The sequence below is a fragment of the Mixophyes fleayi genome, chromosome 8 (genome assembly GCF_038048845.1).
Source record: "Mixophyes fleayi isolate aMixFle1 chromosome 8, aMixFle1.hap1, whole genome shotgun sequence".
NCBI classification, from domain to species: domain Eukaryota; kingdom Metazoa; phylum Chordata; class Amphibia; order Anura; family Limnodynastidae; genus Mixophyes; species Mixophyes fleayi.
Genome location: NC_134409.1, coordinates 11,433,338 through 11,461,253, shown reverse-complemented (window position 1 = coordinate 11,461,253; position 27,916 = coordinate 11,433,338). Strand labels below are relative to the sequence as shown.

General features: G+C 40.7%; 1 protein-coding gene across 1 annotated transcript; it reads right to left on the bottom strand.

Annotated features, from left to right (window-relative positions):
- Positions 1 to 26,706, bottom strand: CTH (cystathionine gamma-lyase). Its single transcript, XM_075181901.1, has 12 exons — positions 26,434 to 26,706; positions 23,162 to 23,243; positions 20,868 to 20,963; positions 19,155 to 19,264; positions 18,122 to 18,253; positions 17,855 to 17,912; positions 16,449 to 16,526; positions 13,685 to 13,837; positions 12,563 to 12,684; positions 11,877 to 11,929; positions 2,659 to 2,797; positions 1 to 598 (listed from the first exon to the last, which is right to left on the bottom strand). The coding sequence occupies exons 1-12, from the start codon at positions 26,608 to 26,610 to the stop codon at positions 533 to 535; spliced, it is 1,266 nt and encodes a 421-aa protein (XP_075038002.1). The 5' UTR covers positions 26,611 to 26,706; the 3' UTR covers positions 1 to 532.
- Positions 26,707 to 27,916: the final 1,210 nt, after the last annotated feature.

The window sequence follows — 27,916 nt, the reverse complement described above, 5'->3', positions numbered from 1 at the left end:
GACAGTATGAGATTTATTAAAATAAGGTCAATGGCATTAATAGGAAGTGTTCTTCACCCGCTAGACAAACACTTGGGGCTAGATTTACTAAACTGTAGAAAAGTGGAGATGTTGCCTATAGTAACCAATCAGATTCCAGCTTTCATTTATTTAGTGCATTCTTCAAAATGACAGCTAGAATCTGATTGGTTGCTACAGGCAACATCTCCACTTTTCCAAACCCGCAGTTTAGTAAATATACCCCTTGGTCACTATGTTAGAGACAATGTCGAGATCTGCAAAACACATGGTTCAGATGTAGCGTCATTTTTTAACTAGCGGATGAAGTGAAAATTTAGAAGCTCCATGGAAAAAGTGAATGGAATTTGATAGTTTGATTGCAGTAGCAGCAAAGCCTTCGGCCCACTTTGACCACTGGTTTTTTTTTCATTAAAAAATATGTTTAATAGACAAGATGCATCCGTGTCTTGTGTGATATCACTTTAATTTAAATAAAATTGAGAGGATAGTCAGGAATGTGGAAGCCTGAATTCTAACAGTTGGTCTTTAAATGCATCAACAAGTCCTTCAACTTTGTAGGGTTAATAAGTCCCGGGTGCTGTAAAAACAAGATAGGTATATATTAGTAAAAAAAAAAAAGAAAAAGTTTAAGAGAAAAGTAAAACGTACAATTAGTGACAAGTATGAAGGCTGCAGAGATCACACAAGAGATCAACCCTTGGGGTAAATGTATCAAGCTGAGAGATTTCCGGCAGGTTTGAAAAGTGAAGATGTTGCCTATGGCAACCAATCAGATTCTAGCTGTCATTTTGTAGATTGTACTAAATAAATGATCGCTAGAATCTTATTGATTTTTCAAATCCGCCAGAAAACTCTCAGCTTGATACATTTACCCCCTGGTGTTTAAGCAAGAACAAAGTGACAATTATCAACTTACCCAATTATAACATGAAGGTTATAAAGTAGTGTCTCAAATCCGCTCAACGGCACACGTTTACTAGGTCAGCCCCCCAGAATCACAAGTGAAATAATTATGCCCACCCACGGAGATTCTAACATGTGCCAGCAAATAGCGCAATTGTCCTTCACGCACTTAGTGATCGGATTTAAGAAACGTTGTTCTAAGGATTTCTCTCTAACTGGGACACAAACACTTTATCTTATCTAGGGATTAAACTGTCAAGAATCCCAAAGGATCTGAACAATTATCCAGCTAAAATCCTGCAAATACAGCCTTTACTACATCATTGTCAAGATGTGAGATTATCCTGGATGGTCTCCAAGTCTATACTACAAGTCCTACATTTGTATGGGCGTCACAAAGCGAACTCTAGAGAGAAAGTAAAAAAGTATATTCACAGGCGATTAGGATATGATGCAGATAATATTGTAATGTATGTGTTAGCCGATTATCTGCCTGAAGTAGTACTTACAAATATCAAAGGGATATAATTCATGCTGAGTGGCGCTTGATTGGGATTTATGCAAATGTTCCATCACTATAAATGTAAATTTTGAATAGTAGAACAGCCCATGAGTCTGTTTTCCTAATAAGTGTTTCTGTAATGTGGAGCACTATACTTAAACCTACTAGAATACAATGTAACCCTCTTCCCTCACCTAAATAAAGTGTTACCTGGAGATCCTGATCAGAACAATATGAACAGACACATTGGGGAAGATTTATCAAACATTCTAAAAAAAGAAAAGTGGAGATGTTGCCCATAGCAACCAATCAGATTCTAGGTATCATTTATTATTTAGTACATTCTAGGAAGTGGCAGCTAGTCTGATTGGTTGGTATAGGCAACATCTCCACTTTTTTAAACCCGCAGCTTAGTAAATATATATATATCTTCAGTTGTAATAATCACTTGTGGGGGGGATAAAAATAAATTGCATCCTATTATACAAAGGGGGTAGATACTTAGAAAATTGCCCATTGTAGGGGAGGGTGATTTTATAAGCGATCTGACTAATCCTGTGATGTCTGAAATTTGCTTGCACTTGTGAAACTACAGATCTGTATAATTTACACTTCATTAAAAGGGATTAGGCAATCCCATTAAGAGGTATTTTCTCCTTTTAACTTCCCAAAATAACTAATTCCAAAATGACTCTCAATTATTACCTAGATTTAGAAGTCTTGAGAAATAACTGGACTGTACCATTACGTTTTATATGCAGAAAGACATCAGGGAATTAGGCAAAGGACTTCCAGCACTATTAGAATTTAAGAAAGGTTGAACCCGATGGGCCGATCTCGAATCATGTGACACAGAGTATAAGCAAACCGAGGGGGGTTTTCCTAATGTCTGGAAACCCCCTTCCAAGCCTGGGGCACTGTATAATTGAGGTGGCTGGACCCTGCCGCCGCTTCACACAGTTCTGCTTGAAAAAGGGAGAACTGCGTGCACCTAACAGTAGTGCACGCAGCATTGCCCATGTATATTATGGGGATAGGAAGAGTTGGAGAGCAGCCAAGCACTGTCTAATACTATAGCCATGCCCCCATGCATGCTGGTCACGCCCACTGGCGACGTGGTGTGGAAACCCCCCTCTACAAATCCTGCGTATGCCCCTGCGATGGATGCTTTACAGTTTAGTTATTCCAACAGTTGTAGCACAGCTCCAAGAGTCACACTCTGCAATACTCACCGCCGTGCCCAAGGCTTGGTCTAAATCTTCTATGATATCCTCTACGTCCTCTAATCCAACGGAGAGGCGAATGAGGGAGTCGCTGATGTTCAGGAGCAGTCTGTCCTCTTCTGGTACGGAGGCGTGAGTCATGATCGCTCTACACAAGAGGAAACACCGGGGAAATGGTCACATGGGTTATAAATGTTTTGGAAGGGGATGTTAAAGGTACCAGCACCGATTTTCTCTAACCGCACCCCTGTGCCTGCTATAACCATTATCCTTTCAGCAGCATCGAGTGGCCAGAGGCAGGAATTGTTGGCAAACTGGCTTCACTTAAGCGTTTAGATCCTGGCATATTAGAAATGAAGGCAGTTTGTACAATGTGTCTAAGTGACTTGTAGACCTGGGGGTAAATGTATCAAGCTGAGAGTTTTCTGGCGAGTTTGAAAGTGGACATGTTGCTTATAGCAACCAATCAGATTATAACTGTCATTTCGTAGAATGTACTAAATAAATGATAGCTAGAATCTGATTGGTTTTTCAAAACTCTCAGCTTGATACATTTACCCCCTGCTGTAAATAAGAGTAAGTGAGCTATGTACTAAACAGACAATTTGATCGAAGCAGTGTGTAATTATCACAAGTATATATGTACAACTGTGTATATGTTTGACAACGGCTTTATATCTACACATTCACAAGAAACATATCCTGTAATTTGTTACTTAAGGTAACAAACTCCTCTAAAAATTAATCCACGGGGACTTAAATGCCGCTTTCAAGCATGTAATTGTGTAATTTTCCACACTCCTACAACCTAGAAGTAACGTGTTGGCATTTCTGAAAATTTACTTAAAAAAAATAAAATTAAAGTACCGATTTAAAAATCCAAGTATGAGATATGGTGCAAAACGGATTTAACATCCGTATAAAGTGCCCATTTATCAAGCTCAGCCTCACTTCAATAAAAACTATAATTATCAGTGCTCTCAAAGTGGATTGTGCTGTTCCTTATACACAGAGTACAAAGAACATTGGTATAATAGTGGAAACAAGCTGCTCTGATTGTCTGTATGTGTAAGAGGGTGATTGTAGATTGTAAGGTCACCAGTGCTCAGCAACATACAAGGAGCCAACTGATTAAACTAGATGATTAACTAGAACTGTTCTCACATGCAAAGAAATATTCACCCCTCTGCAACAATGTATTTTATTGCACTTCCACTTGCATTGTCAGTGTGGATGTTGCATTGTATTAGGTTTACGGGGTCCGTTAACCAGCCACAGTAAATTCAGTGGGCTAGATCCATACACGGGCCAGTACTGACTACCCCGACAGAGAACACAACGACATGAGGAGTCCGACTGAAGACTACACCAACCTGCAAAAAAAAACTACTTACCGGAATGCAGATTACGTCACATCACGACTCGCTGCCAGTTGGAGAGAATGACGTCATAAGCAACCGTGACTTGGCTTAAAGCGGCGCTGGACGGACCCGCCTGTCATTTATCTCATGTAAGTACTATTTTAGGGGTTAGGGGTGTTAGGCATATTAGGGTTAACCCTAATCCTAACCCTAACCTTAACCCCTAAAATAATACTTACAGGACATAATTGACAGGCGGGTCCGTCCAGCGCCGCTTTAAGCAAAGTCGCTGTGTCTGATGACGTCATTTTCTCCAGCGAATCCTGATGTGAAGTAATCTTGATTCCGGTAAGTAGGTTTTTTCTTACAGGTTGGTGTACTATTCAGTCGGACCTCTCATGTCGTTGTCTTCTGTGTCGGGGTAGGCAGTACCGTTAATAGGTACTACACCCGCTTGCACCATTAACCCAGGCTGTCAGTGACAAATACAAAAACACAATATAACATCTTATTTCATTAACCCCTTCCCCCTTCATACTGATATCAGGCCACAGAATGAGTCACTCATACATTATGCACAGACATGATTTTGCAAAATCACACACAATAAATGTCATTATATAAACAATAGAGAACAATGATGTATCATAGCCCACAGCAGTCAGACAATCTTATAGAGGTATGACCAGGAATGTGCGACACGCAAAGGACAAGAAAATCTCATCACAATATTACAGGAAAGGCCCCCGATAATGGTTAGTGTCGGATACCAATGACATAATATTGATTTTACTAATCTCTAACATTTACTAGAGACTGGAAGTGCTATTGGGAAACAAATTCACAAACAAAGAAAATAATAATTTCTATCATGTGCACTCAGGGATCATCTCATAATAGAAATAATGAAGACCAATATGCATTATTATTGTATCATAAAAAGAAAAACCGGAGACAAACAACAATATATTGAGAATAAAATCATTGACTAAAGTCGTATACCCTGGTGAAATGTCTAAAAAAGAAAAAAAAAATAGTGTAGAAAAGGTCCAACGTGAAGAATAAAATCTTACAGCTCATTAGAACTCATCATTTATCAATTAAATCCACTATCAAATGTGCTATGGTGGTATTGTATTATGATTTAGAGCAATAAAGTATACATCATCATCATCATCATCTATTTATATAGCGCCAGCAAATTCTGTAGCGCTTTACAATTGGGAATAAACATTAATAAAAAAATACTGGGTAATACATACAGACAGAGAGGTAAGAGGACCCTATATTTTTTAGCTTAGAAGTGTAATATTGCCAATCAAGGGGGGTACACATTTATATTATCAGCACGGTAACATTTACCAGGATGTTTAGGAATATAATGCATATAATAAAGTTATGACATCGTAATATATTAAATGTCAAAAGCTTTTATGCCAGAGCATAAAGATGGCTATATCTTAAATAACGTTATGTACTTAAGCACATTAGCAGATGTAACAATGATTCACTGTGTGTAATATAAAAGGCACCTACAACACAGGTTCATATATATTACTATGATCAATTACTGCCCCTTAGCGTTCACTGTAATTATAATTGGAGCTGGGTATGCAGACTGCCGTTTACAACACCTCCCTAGATGCAGATTTCAGTCCCCACCATCTAATATAAACACTCCACGCTATTAGTTAAATATATAACATGCATAGGCAAACCAAGGGGGGGTTTCCTAGTGCCTGGAAACCCCCCACAGAGCCTGGGGCACTGTATAATTGAGGTGGCTGGACCCTGCCCTCTCTGCTTGAAAATGGAGAGCTGCGTGCATCTAACAGTAGTGCATGCAACATTGCCCATGTATATTATAGGGATAGGAAGAGCTGAAGAGCAGCCACGCACTGTCTAATATTATAGCCACGCCCCCATGCATGCTGGTCATGCCCACTGGTGGCGTGGTGTGGAAACCCCACTCTACAAATCCTGTGTTTGCCCCTGACATGCTATGGCAGTATGACGGATTGTATCACAATGTGATTTGCACCTTACTACTCTCAGTCTGTTACAACTGTGACAATGCATTATGCAATTTAGTTTGTAACGGTAATGCTGCAGATCACGCAGCTATCGCAGCTTAAATATGAGCTGTCAAAGTGTAATAAAATATTAAATGTTTTAGTGCCTTTCATGCTGAGTGCTTAGTACTTATGGGAAAAATAAGTAGCGATATCCTGTGAAGAAGACACCCAATTACAAAAGTGATTACCCCTATGATTAGTTCTTAAAGTCTACATAATGTCATTTGTATTGAAATGATATCAATTGAAGGAATATTAGACTGTAGGAAAGCAAAACTGCATTTTGGTATAATATGCAAGTTTTAATGCTAGATCTTAGTTTCATTAAGTCCATGTCATGAGTCAGTAAGCTTTAGGAATATAAGTCTATATTCCCTACTGAGCAACGTTTGTAATTAATCACCACCAATTTGTTTATTCGCAGAGTGACTTTTTTCACCCCTGATGTGTGTTTAGGAAATATCAGTGGCTAGACGTTAATGATTTCGTTAGAAGTTTGTCTGATGCAGCATTTGTGATGTTACTGACATATTCCAGAAGGCCAAATTTGAATGGTCATATAACATTTCCCACAAGGGCAGGTCAACCTATAGACTAGAAGATTAGGGTCTACATTAATTTTTTTCTGGTAAAGTAGTCCAAATAGGCCTCAAGAGTGTATGGTTCTAATGGTGTATTCACATGCTTACATTTGCCACAACTAGAACATGACTGTTTCTGTAAGATAACATGTATTTGTTGCCATTGGTTACAGCATCTACCAATAAACTTCACAGAACATTGTGTTTGCGGTCAGAGTAAACCAACTGAGCACCAATAGTGCCTTTTTCTTCAATCTAGGCCTTCTTGATCTAAATATTACTATAACCTCTTTTACCGCGCTGGCTGATAAGGAAAAATTGTTTAGACTCTAAAAAATTTGAATGCTGGACCTATGACCCTATCTGCCTGAATTTGCCATGGGGTATATCATTGAGGATATTGGGTAGTTGAAAGCTGTTATAATTTAAAAACAGTTGATTATTAGGGGGGGGGGGTTTACTAAATATTCCAGACATCCATCGCCTTGAGTGAAATCTTAATGTCAAGAAAATCCACTGAGGTCTTACAGATTTCATGGCTTTAAATTCAGAATGTTGCTCAATTCATTAATACATTCCTCAGATTCTTCTTTACAGCCCATAAAAGGAGATGTAATTTATGAAACAACCTAATGACATGTTCTGTAAAGATATGGAGTTTATCTCCCTCTCCCAAGGTAAAAGTTAGCCTACTTGGGTGTAAACATGGAGCCCATTGCAGTCCCTGTGTAAACCCATTGGTATCACTATTTTGCTGGTTTTAGTCCTGCTTGATGTAAATACTGATATAAAGAGACTACATCACATGTGGTAATCTTTATCAAGTGCAATGTAATTAATTGTTACAAGAACATCCAAAGTATACTGAATGTACGATGGTATGGAGCCAACATGGTTTCTCAGATGTTGGTCTACAAAAACACTTGCTTGCTCTGAAAGAACCCCTACCCTGGACACTATGGATGTGGTTTCTCATTGTTGTGAACTTTAGTTATCAAATAAATGGTAGGGATTTAGGATTTTCAACTGTCAAGAACAACAAGTTTTAGTGAATATTCCTTCCTTGAAGGATCATTCAATTATTCTGTTATGTAAAGTCTTGAAATTATCAGTGGTATTCAAGAGTGAAGCCTAAATGTAATTGGATGATATCCAATGCTTAACACATTTACTCAAATAATGCCTGTGACTGGATCACTTTAAATAAATTTATACCATAAGTTATTTATAAGGAAACAGCGCAGAACGCTTATTTATATAATTGCAAATGTACTTATTTTTGATATGGTGTGTATTTTGGTAAAGGAAATCTCTATTTCTGAGATCAGATGAGGAAATTCGTTTTGTTTTGACTTTGCTAGAGGAAATGCATTATTTCTGAGGTATATACCTGATGCAATAAGCCTTTGTTGAAGAAGTCTTTTGTGTATTTTAGTAGGAAAATGACTTGTTTGGGGTTTTTGTAACTTTTCTTTGGGAATGTGTATTCTGCAACTGTCTGAAGAAAGGACCCATGCTAATCTCATGTTAATTAGACCATTTGATGTGTGATGGTCCAGCACCTGAAGGCACAGGAAGGTTTAATTAGACTTACTGATAGATTTTCTGTGTCTAAAACAAGATGCAGAAAATCACAGCACGTTTTAGGATTTCACAGATAAGTGTAAATATTGTTAGCTTTGCATTGCATGTAAATCCATGGTTGTGTAAACAAGTTGCATCCGGATTCTAAAAATAGCTCAGACCTCAGGGGAGTTGGCTTACCCTATGAGGCTGTGTCCAAAAACTGTATAAAGAGCACTGTTTTGTATTGAAAACTGTTATTATTGTTTCATCTGACCTGCTCACTGGTACCTTCAACCAGGGTGAGCAAATAAACTTGCTTCAAAGACCTGCTTGGAAACTCCTCTCTCTATGTGACCTATAGATTAGACCCAATTCTAATCTGTTTTTGGCTGTTTGAGATTTGGACACAGCTTTCTGGTACCACAGCTCTGCCCGCTACCCAGCAGCTCTGGCCAGTGTGATAGGCCAGGGGGGATCAATGCACAGCAACCCTGATCCATAGTAAGAGGTCAGGAGTACCAGCCCAGGTACACCAGTAATGGGGTACACTAGAAGCATCAGTTACCCAGAGGAAACCCGGTACTGGATGCTGGTAAGAAGTCCAGTGGTAGCAGCATTTGTAAGCCCCTCCTACTGCGGTTAGAGGGCGAATTTGGGATAACGAAAGGGAACGGTGGCAGAGTAAGCCCAGCCGGTTGCCAGCAACAACAGACAGGGTGGTATAAGCGGTCCATCCTGTTCCAATGACACATATGGCTTAAGGCCTCTTCCCGTTGCTGATTTTAATGTACAGCCATTCGCTCTGTTTCGTCAAATTAACCAACTTTAATTTATCTAATTCTCTTGATACACTAAGTCTGAAAATACTTTCACTTGAGGACAAAGCCGTTCACTCAGGGGGGAAAAAAAAAAGTTTGACTTTCTTGGATGATTCTCCGAGTGGAGAATCAATTACTGCTCTATTTTTCCCATATACTTATCTGTAGAATTTATAGCTAATAATTAGTCTAAGGCTGAGGTTTTTATAATTAATACAGGTCAGGTCACGGTGTTCTCTAATAAAATGGCAAGTAATAATGGTCTAGAGAAAAGTTTAAGATCCCATTCAAGTCTATCAACATGTCTAACATTTTTTTAAGTATCTGTATTTGTAAAGTATGAGGGTGTGTTAGATAAGTTTAAGATTACAATTTGGATTCGTTCAGCTGTGTCCTGTAGTATACACCTTCCTCTGCCTTCCGACTGTCGCCTCCTTGACAGGGCCTGATTGTCTAATAGGTTCCCTAGGCTGCAGCCTAGGGCACAAGGCTTTTTGTAAATGTAGTAAAATTTTAATCTTGAGATATTCCCACGGTAAAGGCTGAAGACAATGACACATCCTTGGGTGGGGACTTGAGGACAAGCATGTAAGAGAGACAAGGACGGTAACAGACGTAGGTGTGACAGCCCCTCCCCCTCCTTATTGCGCATTCATGACTCCATTCTGCTATACAGTTTTGATTTTAATGGAAAGAAAATTCGTGACAAAGATTGTCATGACCCTTAAAGAAAAAAACAAGAGAAGCTGAGTTTTGAAAACACAGGAACATAAACATTGGTGATTGGAGTTGCAGGAACCTGGATTATAAATTAAGGACAAGTTCATTTTTTTATCTACCACATAGTAGTGTTTCATGGAAGGGGAGGAGGCGCTATGAGTGTATTAGCCTAGGGCGGACTGAACCCTTAATCAGGCCCTGTTCCCTGACGTCTGAGCCACTTTCATCCTCTGCAGAATCCTGTTCCGAAGTACGATCACTAAGGAAGTGGTCTCCTCTATCATTGTACATTGTTTGGGAGTTTTGTTATCCCATTTAAAAACTCCTTCAGAAATAAGAAAGTGTATTCTTCTACAATCAATGATCTTTTCAGTTCTAATTCCACTCAATAGGAATAAAAATAAATAAAAAAAACACCTTTAAGACCCCTTTGCATTCGTTAATTTTATTGCTGAGAATTGCTCTTCGGCATATTAGTCTTAAATCAGTTGGTCAAGTTTGGTTAACATCGATATGAGCACTACGGAGGTCTTTGAGTCCCCTTCGCCCCCCCCCCCCCGCCCCCCCATTTGCTCTAAATCAGAGGCCAAGTCAAAAGAGGGATAAACATTAAATCACAAGACCCTTGGAACCATATTATTCTTAACATAGTTTTTAAAAGTGATTTGTTCCACTACAATTTAATTTGTTTCATTTGTGTAAAAAAAAAAAAAAAAAAAAAAAAGACGTTTGAGTTTCAAAAAAAAAAACAAAACCAGACAGATACATTTAGATTTGCTAAAATGAAAGTGGTGGTGTTGCCCATAACCTAGCTATCATTTATCAAGTTCACTCGAAAATCTGGTTGTTGTTATGGGCAACACCTCCAGGGGCGAACGCAGGATTTAGAAGGGGGGGGGTTTCCGCCCCCCCCGTAAAAAAAAAAAAATATTGCGAGAGGGAGCAGCTCCAATTTGGCGAGTCTGAATCCTACAGCAGCCGCGGCGCTGTCAAGCAGTATCCACGGCAGTGCTGTATTATACTACAATACAGCACTGCCGTGGACGCTTCTTTGACAGCGCCGCAGCTGCTGTACAGTACCGTTGGTTCGCGGAGGGGAGGGGTTTCTGGAGAACCAGAAACCCCCCCCTGCATGCGCCACTGACCTCCACTTTTTCATTTTTGGAAGTTGCAGTAAATCTACACCTTAATTGGTTTCTGTAAAATGTTTCTTAAGGTGTCACTCCATGTTTACCCAGGGCTTCATCCATTAAGGAAATTAAAGGAAAAAAAAGGGAGTAACTTTGCACCTTGGCAAAATCATCTTGCATTGGAGGGGGAGGCAAATTTAAAATGTGAGAACAGATTTATATTTGGTGAAGGAAATGTCCTCGATCTACTTTACATTTCAGTATACAATTAATGCTATCTAGTATTTGTGTGCTATTGGAAAAAACAGCCAGTATTTATCTTATGTGCAAAATAAACTAATATACACCCCTTGCATTGTAACATGGTTTTGTCCAGGAGAAAATGTATTTATTTTTTTGCCTTACTTTCCTTAATGAATCAGTCCCTTAAGGGTATATTTACTAAACTCCGGGTCCGAAAAAGTGGAGATGTTGCCTATAGCAACCAATCAGATTCTAGCTGTCATTTTGTAGAATGTACTGAATAAATGAAAGCTAGAATCTGATTGGTTGCTATAGGCAACATCTCCACTTTTTCAAACCTGCCGTTTAGTAAATATACCCCTTAGTCTTTAGTACTTAGATTTGAAATCAGCGATATCAGCAAACCCAAATAGAGTCTCGTTAATGTTTAGAAATATAGGATTCAAAATCTATAACAAAAAGAACCCAAAACAAAGAAAAAACAAAAGCAAACAAAAACACACAACCCACCATAAGTATTCATTTTAAAAATAATTTGTCCTCTAAATAATGTAACTGGGCCATTATATTTTTAATATTTTAATTATTTCATTTGAGGCCCATTGGGTGCACATAGGAGACATTCTTTTTTAGCAGTCTAGTGTAAGTAGATGTGTTGCTATGGGTTACAATACATGGAATCTACTTTCACCATTAAAACAATTAAGTAAGTTTACAAATACAATATACTTACGGATGCTCGGCCAGACTCTCATATCCACCAAGGCTTTCAGCAAGCGCAAAAACCTGTGGAATTTAACATTCAGATTTAAAACAATATATAAATTTCAGTGAAGAAAGACAGAGCAGGTGTATGCTTAATATTTAAGGGTCAACATGCAAACGCTAAATCAATATTTTAATTTTAATATATTATTTCCATAAACAGGAAAAGAGAAAACGTTACATTGAGAGCATGCTATCCCACCATCCATCTTGGTCCTAGGCAGCGTCAGGATACATCACACTCCAGGATGGGACATTTAATAGAGCTCATCATCATCACCATTTATTTATATAGCGCCACTGATTCCGCAGCGCTGTAAGAGAACTCATTCACATCAGTCCCTACCCCATTGGAGCATACAGCCTAAATTCCCTAACATACACACACAGACAGAGGTCAATTTTGATAGCAACCAATTAACCTACTAGTATGTTTTTGGAGTGTGGGAGGAAACCAGAGCACCCAAAGGAAACCCACGGAGAACATACAAACTCCCCACAGATAAGGCCATGGTCGGGAATTGAACTCATGACCCCAGTGCTGTAAGGCAGAGGTGCTAACCACTGAGCCACCGTGCTGCTCAGCTCAGTTTTACAACACACAGTATATCTAACACTGTTATGCGGCCACCCCTTAGCCTGATCAGTATTTACCTTCAGGCTCTTCAAGAAGATCTTGGCATGTTCCAATTGACCTTTAATGTAGAACGTGACCATCCCAGGAACGCCTGTGCACTGCCGCTTGGTGATCTCATACTGCGGGTGAGACGGCAGACCTGAAACAAAGTATCAAGGTTCCTCAGTTACAATGTATCTGTGGTTCTCAGTCTTTAGGGAAAACAGATTACAACTTCAGAACTGCCATGTAGTTATCATGGGTTAGCTCAGCCTAAACGCTGCAAAGGAAAAAGCTAAATACATGACACTGCTGTATTGTAAAAAGAGTGTTACAAAACAAACATCTCAACTTCGTATTACATGTTCACAATCCCTGATCACTGTTTGCACAGAACAGACCCATTCACTGGTGCCAGGTCAATAACCAACTGATCGCTATACCTTTCTGTGTGCCACGTACATGGACAGGAACACATTTGGAATGGTATTAAAAAAAAACACTTGTCTGAATGGACTCTAACTGAGTCAAGTGTACTCTAAGGTTTAGTGTTTGTTTATTTAGTAATCAAAGCACCTACCTCCCTTATACAACCCCTCTACCTCAATAAACCCACTCCCTGGCTCTTACATAGCTTTCCCTGGCTTCCAGACTATGCAGGCAAGGTTTACATAATACTATTCCCCGAGAACCTTCAAGGGAACCTGTCATATTGGAAGTAAAACTTTATTTTATCTTTGTGAACTCATTTTTGAGTTTTGGGTGGAATTCCTATTTTGCAATGTTAAAGATTTATTCAGTTGAAGTTTTAATTTAAGTCTTATAATCTTCACCAACAATTTGTATATTCAGATGAGAAATTCACAGCAATTCTACTGCACATAGCACTACAAGTTAGCTTATACTTATTCTGCAAAGATTCATAGTTGTGATGAAACAGAATTAATGGCAATAGATCTGCTGCACCGAGGATAAGTAAAACTTTATTTTATCTTTGTGGGCAGGCAGTGTTACTAACACTAAACTTGCTAACCGGCACTAAACACTTGCCCATCGCAGAAACATTTGGGGAATCAATGCATCTTCAGAAAACAGAGATACCCATCTTAGAGAAGGTAGGGATAGGTGAATGTCCCAGTCATAACATGTCCAAACCTTACCTGGATAGATGACTTTGTCAACACGAGGATCATTCTCCAGAAACATGGCTACAGCCAGCCCGTTATGGAAATGCTGCTTCATTCGGAGGTGCAAGGTCTTCAGTCCGCGATTGCAGAGAAAACAATCAAACGGGGATGGAACTGCGCCCAGAGCTGGAATATAAATGCTCCTCTGTAAGGGTCATTTATGAACGTCTACAACTGTGAACACAATGTTTGTTTATATGCAAAATTGCACCTACTACTTTGCGTTTAAAGGTACATGCTCACGTAATGGTGTTTGGAAACCTTCTTGTAAAATCTGAGCTAAATTCTGCAAGGTCAGTGGCAGGATTTGCAGAGGGGGGTTTCCACACTACACCACCAGTGGGCATGACCAGCATGCATGGGGGCGTGGCTATAATTTTAGACAGTGCTTGGCTGCTCTCCAACTCTTCCTATCCCCATAATATACATGGCCAATGCTGCGTGCACTACTGTTAGGTACATGCATCTCTCCCTTTTCAAGCAGAGCTGTGTGAAGCAGGAGCAGGGTCCAGACACCTCAATTATACAGTGCCCCAGGCTTGGAGGGGGGTTTCCAGGCACTAGAATACCCCCCCCCCCCCTCGGTTTGCCAATGAAGGTGGCGGATGTGACAGAATACATTATGTGGGAAACCGTAAAAATGTCAAAGTCCATATTAGGAGCCCATTTTATTAATTTACACTTTTCACTATGATTTATCTTTACCATGACTTAAATTAAAAAATAAAGGTGCCATCAGGATGGTTTTCATTTCTATTTAACCAGTGTAATGAACTTTTACACAGTAGTAAAACAAAACCGCAAAATGTGTCCCAATTATAAGTAGAGAAGGAGAACCTATTTCTGAAATCACAAAAGTGTCAGAATTTAAGTCTATTTGCGTGGAGGAAAAGTCTGCGCACCCTTTGCCAAGCAGGAAGTGCCCCAGTCAATGCCCTCAGAACCCATTAAGAAAGAAACTCTAGATTCACCAATTAATCCAATTAGCCGGTGTGCCCATTGATGGGTGTCACATGACTGTGGATCTACTTTATAGTTTGTAAGAGATACAGTGTTTCCGTCTTCAAACAAGTTTATACAACATCCGAAGTAATTTCTATGCAGTAATGAGAACGAGGGGGAAGATACAAGAATTACTGTAATATAATCCTCTCTGAAATCTATAACACTACAGCAATTTGATTCCCCCCACAATGAGCATTATTTGTGTAATTATCCTGTTTATGTATTCTGAGGCTATATTCCTGCGCTCCCCAGACAGCAGTTTCCGCTCTGTTTACTGGAGTAGGAAGGTTTGAAATTAAATTGTGTCTATTACATGAAACAAAAAGCTTATTTTAATTTGTTCTCCCACGTGAAATATAAAAAAAGAGCTGAAATGCAAGTTAAAGGTCTAGCAGAATGGTTCCTGTGCAGAAATCGTGGTTGCCCCCACACCACATGAATTGCCCCTTATAGATTTGTTTATGCTAGCTAGTGAGTATGATAAGATTACCTACCCCAGGTAACACCCCACCATATTAATGTAAGGCACAGCGCATTCATATACAGCACACTGAAATTAATGCAAGACCGTCACAAATTAACGAGGCCTAACCAACTAAATTAATATTTTCCCACTATATAAAAAAAACTGCCACCCCAAATTTAAATACCCCAAAGTGAGCGCAAATCCCTAACGGTATGGGGTGGAAGAGATCTGCATAATTGGAGAAGAGTTCTAGAGCATTGTAAAACCAAATATGGTCCAGTCAAATTAGTCCTTAACACAAGTCAGAGCTTCAGGAATGCCGCTCCGATTCACCAGCGTATAATAAAAGTGCTCACCAGTCTGAGGACCACTCACTTCCCAAATATAAACTAAGCAATGAGCTCCCATCATAAGCTGGAGGGGTTTTTTAAACTAGTTTCTTCTCCTGGTTCGGAGCTCTTGCATCCTTTGGTGATGCAGCTGGGATTCCAGTTTAGTTATCTCCTCTATAATATTGCTTAGTGAGCCAATAGGGGACAGTATTGGGCAGCAGGGTGGCTCAGTGGTTAGCACTTCTGCCTCACAACACTGGGGTCATGAGTCTAAATAGTACAGTACAGTCTGAATAGTACAGTACTTCAAGCTTACAAACGTTGTATATCCTCCTATTGATAGATAGGAGGATCGACTAAAGGATGAACAGAGAAAGTCATTCTTTGTCTAGATTGACTGTTACTGAATACAATGATTGAAAAGAAGAATAACTTGCAGGTATATCCTACTAGTAAATAGATGTCAAGGTTCCTTGTCAATATTCATCATCTGCTATTAATATAGTGCCACTAATTCCATAGCGCTGTACAGAGAACTGTCCCTGCCCTATTGGAACTTACAGTCTATATTCTCTAACATATACACACACAGACAGACTGAGGTCAATTTGATAGCAGCCAATTAACCTACTAGTGTGCATTTGGAGTGTGGAAGGAAACCCACGCAAACACGTGGAGAACATACAAGGTCATGGTCGGGAGTCGAACTCATGACCCCAGTGCTGTGAGGCAGAAGTGCTAACCACTGAGCCACCGTGGGCAGCATGGTGGCTCTCTAAAAGACATACTTAACTTGCTCCATCAAACTAACTTTAGCATAATTCAGCCATGTGTACTGGCCTATAAAGACCGCAGGGAGCACAGGAATCCTGGTTTCACAGTTTCAAGTATGCTAGAGGTAGGATTAATACGACCCCTCTTTACTCTCACTCACCGTTCTGTAGGAATCTAAGCCTCTCGTTGATTTTGTCACAGTTTGTGGAGACCAGACCCATGACAACATCGCTGTGACCTGAAACGTACAGAAGGTAACGTGCTATTACCTGTAAGTGTATCTGTCACACACATACAGTGGAGGCAGCCATTTTGTGGGCTAAACCAATATTAACAGGGTGTAACTAATCTAAGGCACGAGGCACAAAGCAGGAAAGAGACAAACTCCTAACTTTTTTTTTTCCCTCTCAGCTGATTAAACACACTACCTTCTCCTACAGATCGGTGGCAGCCATTTTAAGGCTAAACCAATATTCCTGATCATGCAACTTTATAACTCAAGCTGCACACCAATGGGCAATGGTTCAGGCGACAAAATGGCCACTTACACTCTGCAGGTCGCTGGTACACTGAGAAAGATTGATGAACTAGATTTCTATATACACTTTCATGAGTAATACCTAGACACACGATATGATTTTGGCTAATCGCTGTCATCAAATTTTACAAGTCATTGTATGGTGTCTGCACGACAAAATAACCACCGTGCCCAATCAAAATCCAACCACACCCAACTTTACTGGATATAGCAGAACGTCTGGTGGAGAGTTGGTGCCTGAGGCAATGAGGCATTGTTTACAGGAGACTACGCAAATATGAGGTATAAATATAGTGTAGTATATACTGCAACAGACAAATATTCTCTTTGATCGAATACAAAATGTGAAAACAGTATTTTTTCCCTCCAATTTGCCTCATTAAAGGAGCTCCTCTGGGGACTGAAAAGTGGGGCAATGAAACATGTAAAAAATTAAAAAGACAAAAGCATACACTATTTCAGTGATGGCTAACCTGTGACACTCCAGGGGGTAAATGTATGAACCTCCGGATTCTTCAACTCCGGCGAGTTCGGCGTCTTCAGAAACTTCCCTTTACAAGGCAGCGCTGCTTTAAATTTAAGCGCTGAAGACGCCGAACTCGCCGGAGTTGAAGAATCCGGAGGCTCATACATTTACCCCCAGGTGTTGTGAAACTACAAGTCCAGCATGCTCTGCCAGCTAACAGCTAGTTATCTACTGGCAAAGCATGCTGGGGCTTGTAGTTTCACAACACCTGGGGGTAAATGTATCAAGCTGAGAGTTTTCCGGCAGGTTTGAAAACTGGAGATGTTGCCTATAGCAACCAATCAGATTCTAGCTAGCATTTTGTAGAATGCACTAAATAAATGATAGCTAGAATCTGATTGGTTTTTCAAACCCGCCGGAAAACTCTCAGCTTGATACATTTACCTCCTGGAGTGTCACAGATTAGCCATCACTGCACTATTTCAAAGATGGCACCCCTGGAGCCCCCTAGTGGCCAGTGGCATTATTGCCTTCATCTACCCACTGCAGGAGGTTTACTTACCATTCATATACTTGGTTGCTGAATACATACAGATGTCTGCCCCAAGAGCCAGTGGACGCTGAAACAAACATTAGACAAGATATTGCACATATCTGCAGCAAAAATATATCATTTAATTTTTTTTTAAGGACTTCTGACAAATATTCACTAATGGCTTCTTTATCATTCATATTATCTACCTTGTATGTCCCTGTTCTATGTATGCTCTGCGCCTTACAAAACAATAAGCTTTTTATATTAATTTGCTGGGAAATGAGTTTCACTTACCTGGAAATATGCCGACATGAATGTGTTATCCACGGCCAGGATAACATCTTTGTGCTTGTGGATGATGTCCGCACATCCCTGAATGTCGATAACCGTTAGTGTCGGGTTTGTTGGGGTTTCAATCCACACAAGCTTAAGAAAAAAAAAGGAAATAAATAGAAATCCTATAGGTTCTCAGATATCATTTTACACAACGTTGTATAATCTGATAGTTTGTTGGATTAAGCTGCCCATAATATAAGAGAGAAAGACGATAGAGAAAAAGAAATGCTAAAATGCACCTTGTGGATTAGGGGAAGGAGGGGGTTCTTACTCTGGGGCAGGGCCAGTGATGTCACAGCAGCTCAAATGACTGCATTCCCATTTGACCTGTGCCAGGCAGTCCTAAAGATGGAAGTAATTCCCCATTAAGCTACTTTTTAAAAGAGTTGCAGTAGAAAATCAGTGGAGGTGTTGACCATAGCAATCAGATTCTAGATAACATTTATCTGAAACATTGAAAATGATAGCTTGAATCTAATTGGTTGTTAGGGGCAACACCTCCACTTTTCCTAGAATTTTCCAAGACAACACAGTATCTCTGTAAGTGGCACCGAGTCAGGATGGGCACTTTCTGCAGGAAAAAGGTTACAGTCATTACTGTTCACCTACGACGTCTGGCACCATTTGTTGTGCGTGGAACAGGAAGAAGGGCGACATTTATACACCTAACAGGGATCAACCCTTAGCAGAGGAAGGAGTGAGGACAGCAGGAGCCAGGCTAAGCACTCCCACGACACCGTCTGTACATAGGCTTCCTGCCCTACATAAATATTAGTCCTTGGGGGTATATTTACTAAACTGCGGGTTTGAAAAAGTGGAGATGTTGCCTATAGCAACCAATCAGATTCTAGCTTTCATTTTGTAGAATGTACTAAACAACTAGAATCTGATTGGTTGCTATAGGCAACATCTCCACTTTTTCAAACCCGCAGTTTAGTGAATATACCCCCTGCAGTCAGGTTTATAAAAGCAATATCTCCAGATCGTTTACCTTGGTGTCTGATGTGATTGCAGCTTCCAAACATTTTAGATCTGAGCAGTTAACAAAAATCACTTTCAACCCCATTTCAGATGCAATCCTCCTAAAATATCTGTTTGTACCTGTCAGAAAGAGGAAATCATTCAGTAACTGATCCTTAATGATACGTTACTATGTTCCCATCACCAACTGCAGATTTCCAGTTACAGTTATGATACAATATTTAAATTTGAGCTAGTTTCCTGGGGGAAGGATTTTCAAACTACTGATTATTTACAATTAATAATCTTCAAGTGTTTTCATTTGTACTGTAGTACAAACACCACTATTCAGAGGTAACAGCGCCAATAAAGTATTGAAATCACTTATTGCACCATAGTAAAACAATTACAACAACCAGTGGTCACAGGTTTTGGCTATTTGAGCCACTTGCAATTTTAATGAGATGCAATAATTAATACACAGGATGATATGTGACCAGCTAAAACCAGTCCCAACTTGTGACTTTCATCTGCAATAATTATATGTATATAACTATTTGTGGCAACCATAGAGATTTATGTCTTTACACCAGGTCTGTGCAGAGCGGCAGCAGCTGTACCATATGTGCAGCGACTTACAGATAACAGGGTTTAAAGGGTAGACTGACTAAAGCTTCGAAAATGGAAAAGTGGAAGTGTTGCCCAAAGCAACCATTCAGATTCTAGTCACGATATCTAGTATGTTCTAAGTGATAGCTAGACTCTGATTGGTTGCTATGGGCAACCAACCTTTTTGGAAGCTTTAGTTAATCTATCCTTAGTCTGACTTATGCTCTCCACAGATAGCAGCGTACTAAACAGCGTCACAAGAAATTAAGTCAAATCTATGTTCATCTTTCTGAAGACATACATTGAAATGATCGATTATGTTCGGTTTTATACAGCACAGAAAAAATATGTAATTTCAATTATCTATAAGTACCGAATATATACTGGCTTCATGAGCCTAAAAACGTACCAAGAAGCCGTGTTTTAGAACACAGAACTGAGCCGTTTGCCCTAGTTGCTGACCTGTGAGTGGTCGGAGTGGTAGCATAATAAGGTGACGTTAGCAGTCACATATGTTCCAAGACGCTTATAATGTTTTGTGTATCTACAAATCTTCTTTCCAGAATTAATGCTACATTAGAATAGGCTTTCAGAGAACCCATTTACTGCAACCTTTACTGAATACATTGTGTCGAGTTTCCTTAAGTGTGTATCAGCCTTGTTTTTATTACATCAGATAAGGCTGCTCATTTTCATTGCCGTGGGGTAAAACACTGGTGACATCTGGATATATTATCATCCAATGCCTGACTGTATAAAAACATAGCAGCACAGGAAGTATACAAGAAGCACAGCAGCAGTGGTGACTGGCAGGCTGAGGACACATTAAGAGAGGAGGTGCTGTAGGCGCCAGGGCCATCTTTTCCATTGGGCACGATGGGCAGGTGCCCGGGGCCCCATAGGCAAGGCTCTTAATAAGAATAAATAATCCTACACAAAAAAAATCCTGCAAAAGAAAAACTTCAAGGGTCACTGAGCGAGTACATTTAAAAAAGCAGTGCATCGGGGCCCATATATATATATATATAGGGGCCCCGATGCACTGCTTTGCCCGGGGGCCTGTAATGTTGTTAAGATGGCCCTGGTAGGCGCTACATAAGCCAGGACCTTGTTGGAGATCGAAGTCTGTATTTACCTCCATACACATCTGTAGTGCAGATTATCTGGTCTCCGGCTTTTAGGAGATGGACGATGTTGAGGGTTGCAGCCAAGCCGGATGCATAGGCTAAACCTGAGGATGACAGTTATGACATAATCATAATTATGTAATCATTTCAATCCTCTTCATCTAAACCTACAAGGCAGACCTTGACTGTCCTACAGATTACAGCAGAAGGATTATTGTTTTATTGCACGAGAGGTCAAAGGGGGAACAATATTATACATTGCGCTGTACAGCTAATATCCTGTGGGTGGCAGTCTTGTGCTAAAAGTGCGATTCAGTGGATTGCAGGAGAGTGAAAAAAACCTTCATGGGTATCACTGTCATCTATTTATTTATATAGCACCACTAATCCGCAGCACTGTACAGAGAACTCACTCACATCAGTCCCTGACGTATTGGAGCTTACAATCTAAATCCCCTAACATACACAGACAGAGAGAGACTAAGGGCAATTTAATAGCATCCAATTAACCTACCAGTATGTTTTTGGAGTGTGGGAGGAAACTGGAGCACCCGGAGGAAACCCATGTATATATCAAAATTCAAAGCTCAGCGGATTCAACCCAATATAAGTCATGTGCAAGTGATACTTTATACAGGGTCACGGTCTATGCATGATGCCACTAAGCAAACAAGTGTTGCAGCATTTTGGATAAAGTGATTTTTGCACTACATAGGAAGAAACTACCATGCTTCTGTTAACCTTTATGCAATTAGTTTAGACCAGGCCTGTCCAACCTGCGGCCCTCCAGGTGTTGTGAAACTACAAGTCCCAGCATGCTTTGGCAGTAGACAACCTGTTGATAGCTGGAAGGGCATGCTTGGACTTGTAGTTTCACAACATCTAGAGGGCCGCAGGTTGGACAGGCCTGGTGTAGACCATAGGGCTACCTGGTCACTTCCATTTTTAGGGTACGACAGGCGTCAGTTGTTGCATACAGTCAGTCTGAGCTATGGTCGTGGCTGCTAAATGACACTGTTGTTGGAGCAATCACAATGACCAGGAACACAGAAATCATGGAGTACCAACATTGGAGATTCCACTGATTGTGATCTATTAAACACTGGGATCCAAACCATTCCCAAGCACATAGCTGGAATAGGGTCAAACAGCTTAGATACTGCATTACACAAAGGCACACCTGCTACCGCTAATTTGTTCATCACATAACTAGTCCTTGTTAAGATCTTCTAGCGGAGCGAATTAATTATACACTATAAAAGTTCAGTAAAAAATTAGAGTAAGCTATACCAGGGGGTAAATGTATCAATCTGAGAGTTTTCCGGCGGGTTTGAAAAGTGTAGATGTTGCCTATAGCAACCAATCAGATTCTAGCTATCATTTTGTAGAATGTACTAAACAAATGACAGCTAGATTCTGATTGGTTTTTCAAACCCACCGGGAAACTCTTAGCTTGATATATTTACCACCAGGTCCGTTTCCAATAGTTACATTTACCTAGACATCTGTATATTGCTCTGGATGCAAAGATTACCAGGCAGAATGGAAATTGGATCCTATTGCAATTTTTGCTCCTAAACAAGTAGATTGTGGTTTAATGTGCTGAGAAAATCCCCAACTCTGGAGTTAAGGTGCGTACACGAGTATAAGAGTGCAGGGTAGACAATTACTAATTTAGAGCATATTCATACAATTCCTATGGCTGTGTTAAGTCTAATTACAACACTTGGGGGCAGATTTACCAAACCGTCTAAAAAAGAAAAGTGGAGGTGTTGCCCATAGCAACCAATCACATTCTAGCTATCATTTGTCTTTTAGAAGGTTTGATAACTCTCCCCCTTACTTGTTTGTGATACATTTTGGTGAGCTGCACTAATATTAAACTGATGGAACTTGTGTTAACAGCCCAAGTTCAAACTCAAATTTCAATTTTCAACTCATTTAAAAAAATATTAAACTAAAATGTTGCTGTTTTTGCTGTCCAAGCTTAAAAACACTATAAATAGCAGTTGTTGTGTTTTTGTTTTATTAAACAAACACTACTGTGTTCAAGTTTGCAAGAAAAACATAACATATGTTATACTATGTAGCCATTTAAGCTTGAAGATGTTCCAAATAGCTTGATTTACTCATTTTTTTCAACCTAAAGGGAATGTATCATTCTCCAATACAACGATTGCTTTACAATTCACCACACAAAGAACCGCTGACAATAACTGCAATTCGCCACAATGTGACTATTTCAGGGTCTAGCAGACAGATCATATTAAAGCTTCTGTTCCACCAATATTAGTTTTCTTACAGTATTTGGCTCCATCAAGGGCAGCGACAGCTTTCTCCAAGCAGTTCCGCGTTGGGTTCCCACTACGACTGTATTCATAACCCTGAAAAGAAAAAAATAATAATCAGCATTTTTAGCCCCAATACACATGAATCAGAATATCTTTCATTTAAAGATAGGTCATTCTTCACGGTTTAAAATCCACTTATGAAGGGAAGCAGGAACATCAGGAACGTTTATGTATTAAAGAGCTCAGCTGTGTAAACCAGTCATACAGGACTATTCATGCAGATAAGGGCTCACGCCAACATAACAAGTGGTGTTTTCACAGCACAGAGAACACAATTTGAGCTATGGTCAAAACAGGTTTTGTTTAATCTCTACAGTGAACACACCCTATACACACAAACACTGTGTTCCAGCCCTTGAGCGTCATTTTATCATACAAATCAAGGATCTCTATCATCACATCCATGAATACAGGTAAACCGCCACTTACTAGCAAGTAGGAAGTATAAGCTGCACATATAACGGGTAAACCCATAAAAAAAAATTGGTGCAGTTGGCAGAGATGAATCTGCATTATTTGAACTCACCAAGGGGCATATTTAACAAGCACCGCAAAAAATTAAAAATAGTTTTCAATCCTTATCGTATGGATAAGGATTGAACTATTTCTCACATTTATTAAAAAATCTCCACAGGAGCAGCAATCACATAAAACTGCTGTTCCTGTGAAGTTAAAAACTTACCTTTTCACTCTGCGTTCCCGGAGCTGCTGTGTGGTCCGAAGAAGCCGCGTGCGCATGCTGCGTCTGAAAACTTCTCTGTACTTCAGTGTTGCAGAGAACGGAGTGTGACAGGGAGGGATCACGGGATCCCTCCACACCTGCGCTGTGTGACAGGGAGGGATCACGTGATCCCTCCACACCTGCGCTGTGTGACAGGGAGGGATCACGTGATCCCTCCAGACAAGAGCTGTAAAGTTTTCTCTTCGGAGCAGAGCTGAACAGTGCTGAAAAATAGCAGGAACGGTGATGTACATCAGCCTGAGCCGGCGTACATTACCATATGTGTAAAAGGATTTTCATTCATTCTTAAATTGCGGTACATAGCAGTCCCCATAGACATCTATGGGGACCACTATGTATTACGAAGAAAAGTGCAAAGCAGCAGATATCTATGATGCACTGTTGATAGATTAGAGAAATACTTTAATTGGCGTCTATTCCCCGAAAACGGCTGTTTTCGGGGAATTGACATGAAAATGAGGTGTAATAAACAGGCTCCTTAAGATCAGAGCAGACCTAGGATAGTACAAGTGGTATTTCAGGCATATCCTGTACTTAGAGGTCTATGGTAAATGTAACCTCTGCAGTCTATGATCTCAATAGTGACAAGGGCTCAAACAGCAGCCACCACCCAGAAGTGCTGCTATTGTAACACAGGGACTGAGCACAATGTTTGCAACCTACACAAAGTCATTAACATAAACCGATAATTACTTGCTGAAGGGAACAAAAGGGGCTATTACCCCTCACAAAGGCCAAAGTGTTTTAGGGCTGATTAAGATGCGATCTGCCATAGAAATGGCCACCGCATAATTTATGAAGGGTTCAATGCAGGGGAAGTCTATGATTCCTCCTGTTGTAACCCATTTAACGTTTCTCAACGCAGACCCTATACATTAACTCGGGGTCTGCGAAGTTCATTAAGCTTTGAAAAACTCAGAAATTCAAACCGTGGTCATTCGTACCACAAACTGGTGGAATCCGATCGAATTTCAAACCGCTTTGAAATTTGTGAGAATCAACTCGTTACCATTATACTATAAATGTATTAAGTGTTGGGGATAACATTTGACAAAAAATGATGCTCACACCTCTTCAGACCAAAGGTACCTTTAGGGAAAAAAAAACCCTGTAACCTGAGTACATACAGGATACCAAATCATTAATCCAAGTCAGTCCATACTCATTTGCATTTTTGTTGTGATGGGTTAGATTTACTAAACCTTCTAAAGAGCAAAAGTGGAGGTGTTGTCCGTAGCAACCAATCAGATTCTAGTACATATACTAGATAACTGATAGCTAGAAAGAATGTGATTGGAGGCATTGGCCGTAGAAACCACTTTTTCGTTTTATGTTTGATAAATCTACCCTTTAGATCGCTTTACAACATGCACAAACAACTAGAGCACAAGCTTTCCTATGGAGTGAAAGTCTCCACTAGTTGTGGTTCAGGACATGTCAGGAGAAGCACAACAATTGCAGAAGCCCAGGTTTACCCCACGACTGATCTGTGTAATTAGTGTGTTAAATATTTCACCTTAGGAGTTAATAAAGAATTTTCTGCCAGACGTTAAAGGTCGACTTGTTGCAACCTTGGGTAAAATGCCAAGTACAGATTAACCAAACAGTAATCCATTTATAACGGTGGCGTGTTCCAGAAACACTTGCAGTTATATTGCAACATCACATCAAATATTAGATTTAGGGGTATAACTACCAAAGCTGGTGGAGGTGTTGCCCATAGCAACCAATCAGAATCTGCCTATCATTTTCTTGACTGTACTAGTAAAATGATAAATAAAATCTGATTGGTTGCTATGGGCATCACCTCCACCTTTCCCTGTAAGAAACTTTAGTAAATCTGCCCCTTTGTGTTTTACTGTAACATTAGGAACACATGAAAGAATTGCAAATTCCAGCAGTAAGAAGAAAACCACCTAACATCACACTTTCTATATTGTTGTAATAATATATTATACAGTGTTATAGTGACTGTCAGATAGGGGTTTATTTGTACACAATGGATTATAAATCTATATATTAAACAGCTCACATCCCACACATGTAGTCCCACATCAGCCGTGATACATCTATGTTGGATACTTCTAGCTGAGCAGTAAAATGCTCCAGGAACCAGCTCGTGTCCTATATACAGTCCTACTGGAAAGTGCTGATCACCAGTGACTAAGCAAGACTCGTGTAGAGTTACATCATATAGAATCCGGTTTACACACTGGCTGTACAGAGCCAGGTAGAAGCTGCTAGTTTCCTCTATTCTCTGCACATGTAGCTGAACACAAAGAGGAGGGCTGGCTGCTAGGGGATTCTGCTGCAGAACCTCTTGGTAAGCATCTGGCACTGTGCCAGGGGACCATGCCTGTGATTGACAGCCCTGTCCCCACGTGTTCTGCAGCAGCTCCGTACAGTGAATATTGGAATATTTATGCCCATGCCCCCCAGACTCACTGCCCGTGCCCACCATGCCCCCCCCCCCAGACTCACCGCATGCTCCCCCGGGCCGTGCTGTTTGAAGGTGGAGGAGAGGCAGATGGGGGGCACCACCGCCATAGAGGTCCACTGTTCCGGCTCCTGGCCCGCGTGGATGGCATCGGTGGCGAAGTGGCTGAATGACTCCACGTACCCCTGTGTGGGGCATTGCTCGGGGCCGTTGGTCTGCATGCTGCTGGATGTGGTAAGGGGCTGTAGGAGAGCTCAGGCTTTATGAGCAGGGACTAGGGAGGGCTGTCCCGACATTGGCTGAGGATGGAGGCGTTGGCACTGTACAGTAATGAGCCAGCTGCCTGGTCCCCTTACTCCTGGGGGCGGAGGGGGGGCGTGATATTCATAACCAGACAGTAACAATGTTACAGGTGGAGTCTGATGGTTGTGACAAACACTTTCTTCTCTCTGAGCTGATGGCAGATACAATATATTGAAGTACATATGGGTCCACCTGTTACTGCTGACAGATGCACACAAACTTAATAGGGTGGGGGGGGGGGAGTACAATAGATAGGGGTGCCAGTGGGACCCTGCTATCTATAATGACACAAGCAGACAGCTAATTCAGGGTTGCAGATGTTACTCTACTACAGGTGGTGTACTGTTCATTATAATATTGCAAAGAAGTATTTGTAGAAGTAACCCCTGTTATTTAAAATGACAGAAGCAGACAGCTACTTTAAAGGTATAGTGATATATATATATATATATACACACATACATACATACATACATACGGGAGTACCTGCCGTTTATGGAGCACTGCGGAATTAGTGGCTATATAAAAATTAAATGATGATGATGGAGATACAGGTGGTGTCCTGTTCTTTATAGAGGTATAAAGGCAGCTACTTGGAGGAGGGAGGCAGTGTGAGAGCAATGGCACAGCTACTTGGAGGAGGTGCAGGGGCAGGCTGGTCCCGTAGTGGGCTACCTTGGGCTAGTGGCGGATCCAGGGGAGGGGATCGGGGGCTTGCTGTCGGTGGCTGCACACTATGTGCAGGTCCATTCGGCAGAGACAGACAGAGAGAGTGTGCTGCCCGTCTGCTGTGATTGTGTTTAAACACAATCAGAGCGTCCAGCCAGCACACTCTCCCTGCCTGTTTTTGCCGAACGGATCTGCACATAGTGTGCAACCGCCGGCAGTCTTAGCTATCAAAAAGGGGGCGGGGACTGAATCGCCCCCCGGTAAAATTATTTTCTAGATCCGCCCCTGCCTTGGGCTGGTTCACTGAGCCAACTGCATTTTTTTTCCATTAAAATATACTACAGAGAAAGTCTTGCCTCCCGTGCTAAAATCTGCCAGCCCTCCCCTGCAGGAGGGGAGCATTATATATGGGTGTAGAGGGAACCTTTTATTTGTTTGCAAAGACACTTGAGTCTTGAGCTAGATGCGGGAAGGGGCGAGGATGCCTTGGGAAGAGAGTGGCCGCTCTGATTCTGCATCAGCTGAGTCTGTAGCTTTAACATTGCAACCCCTCCC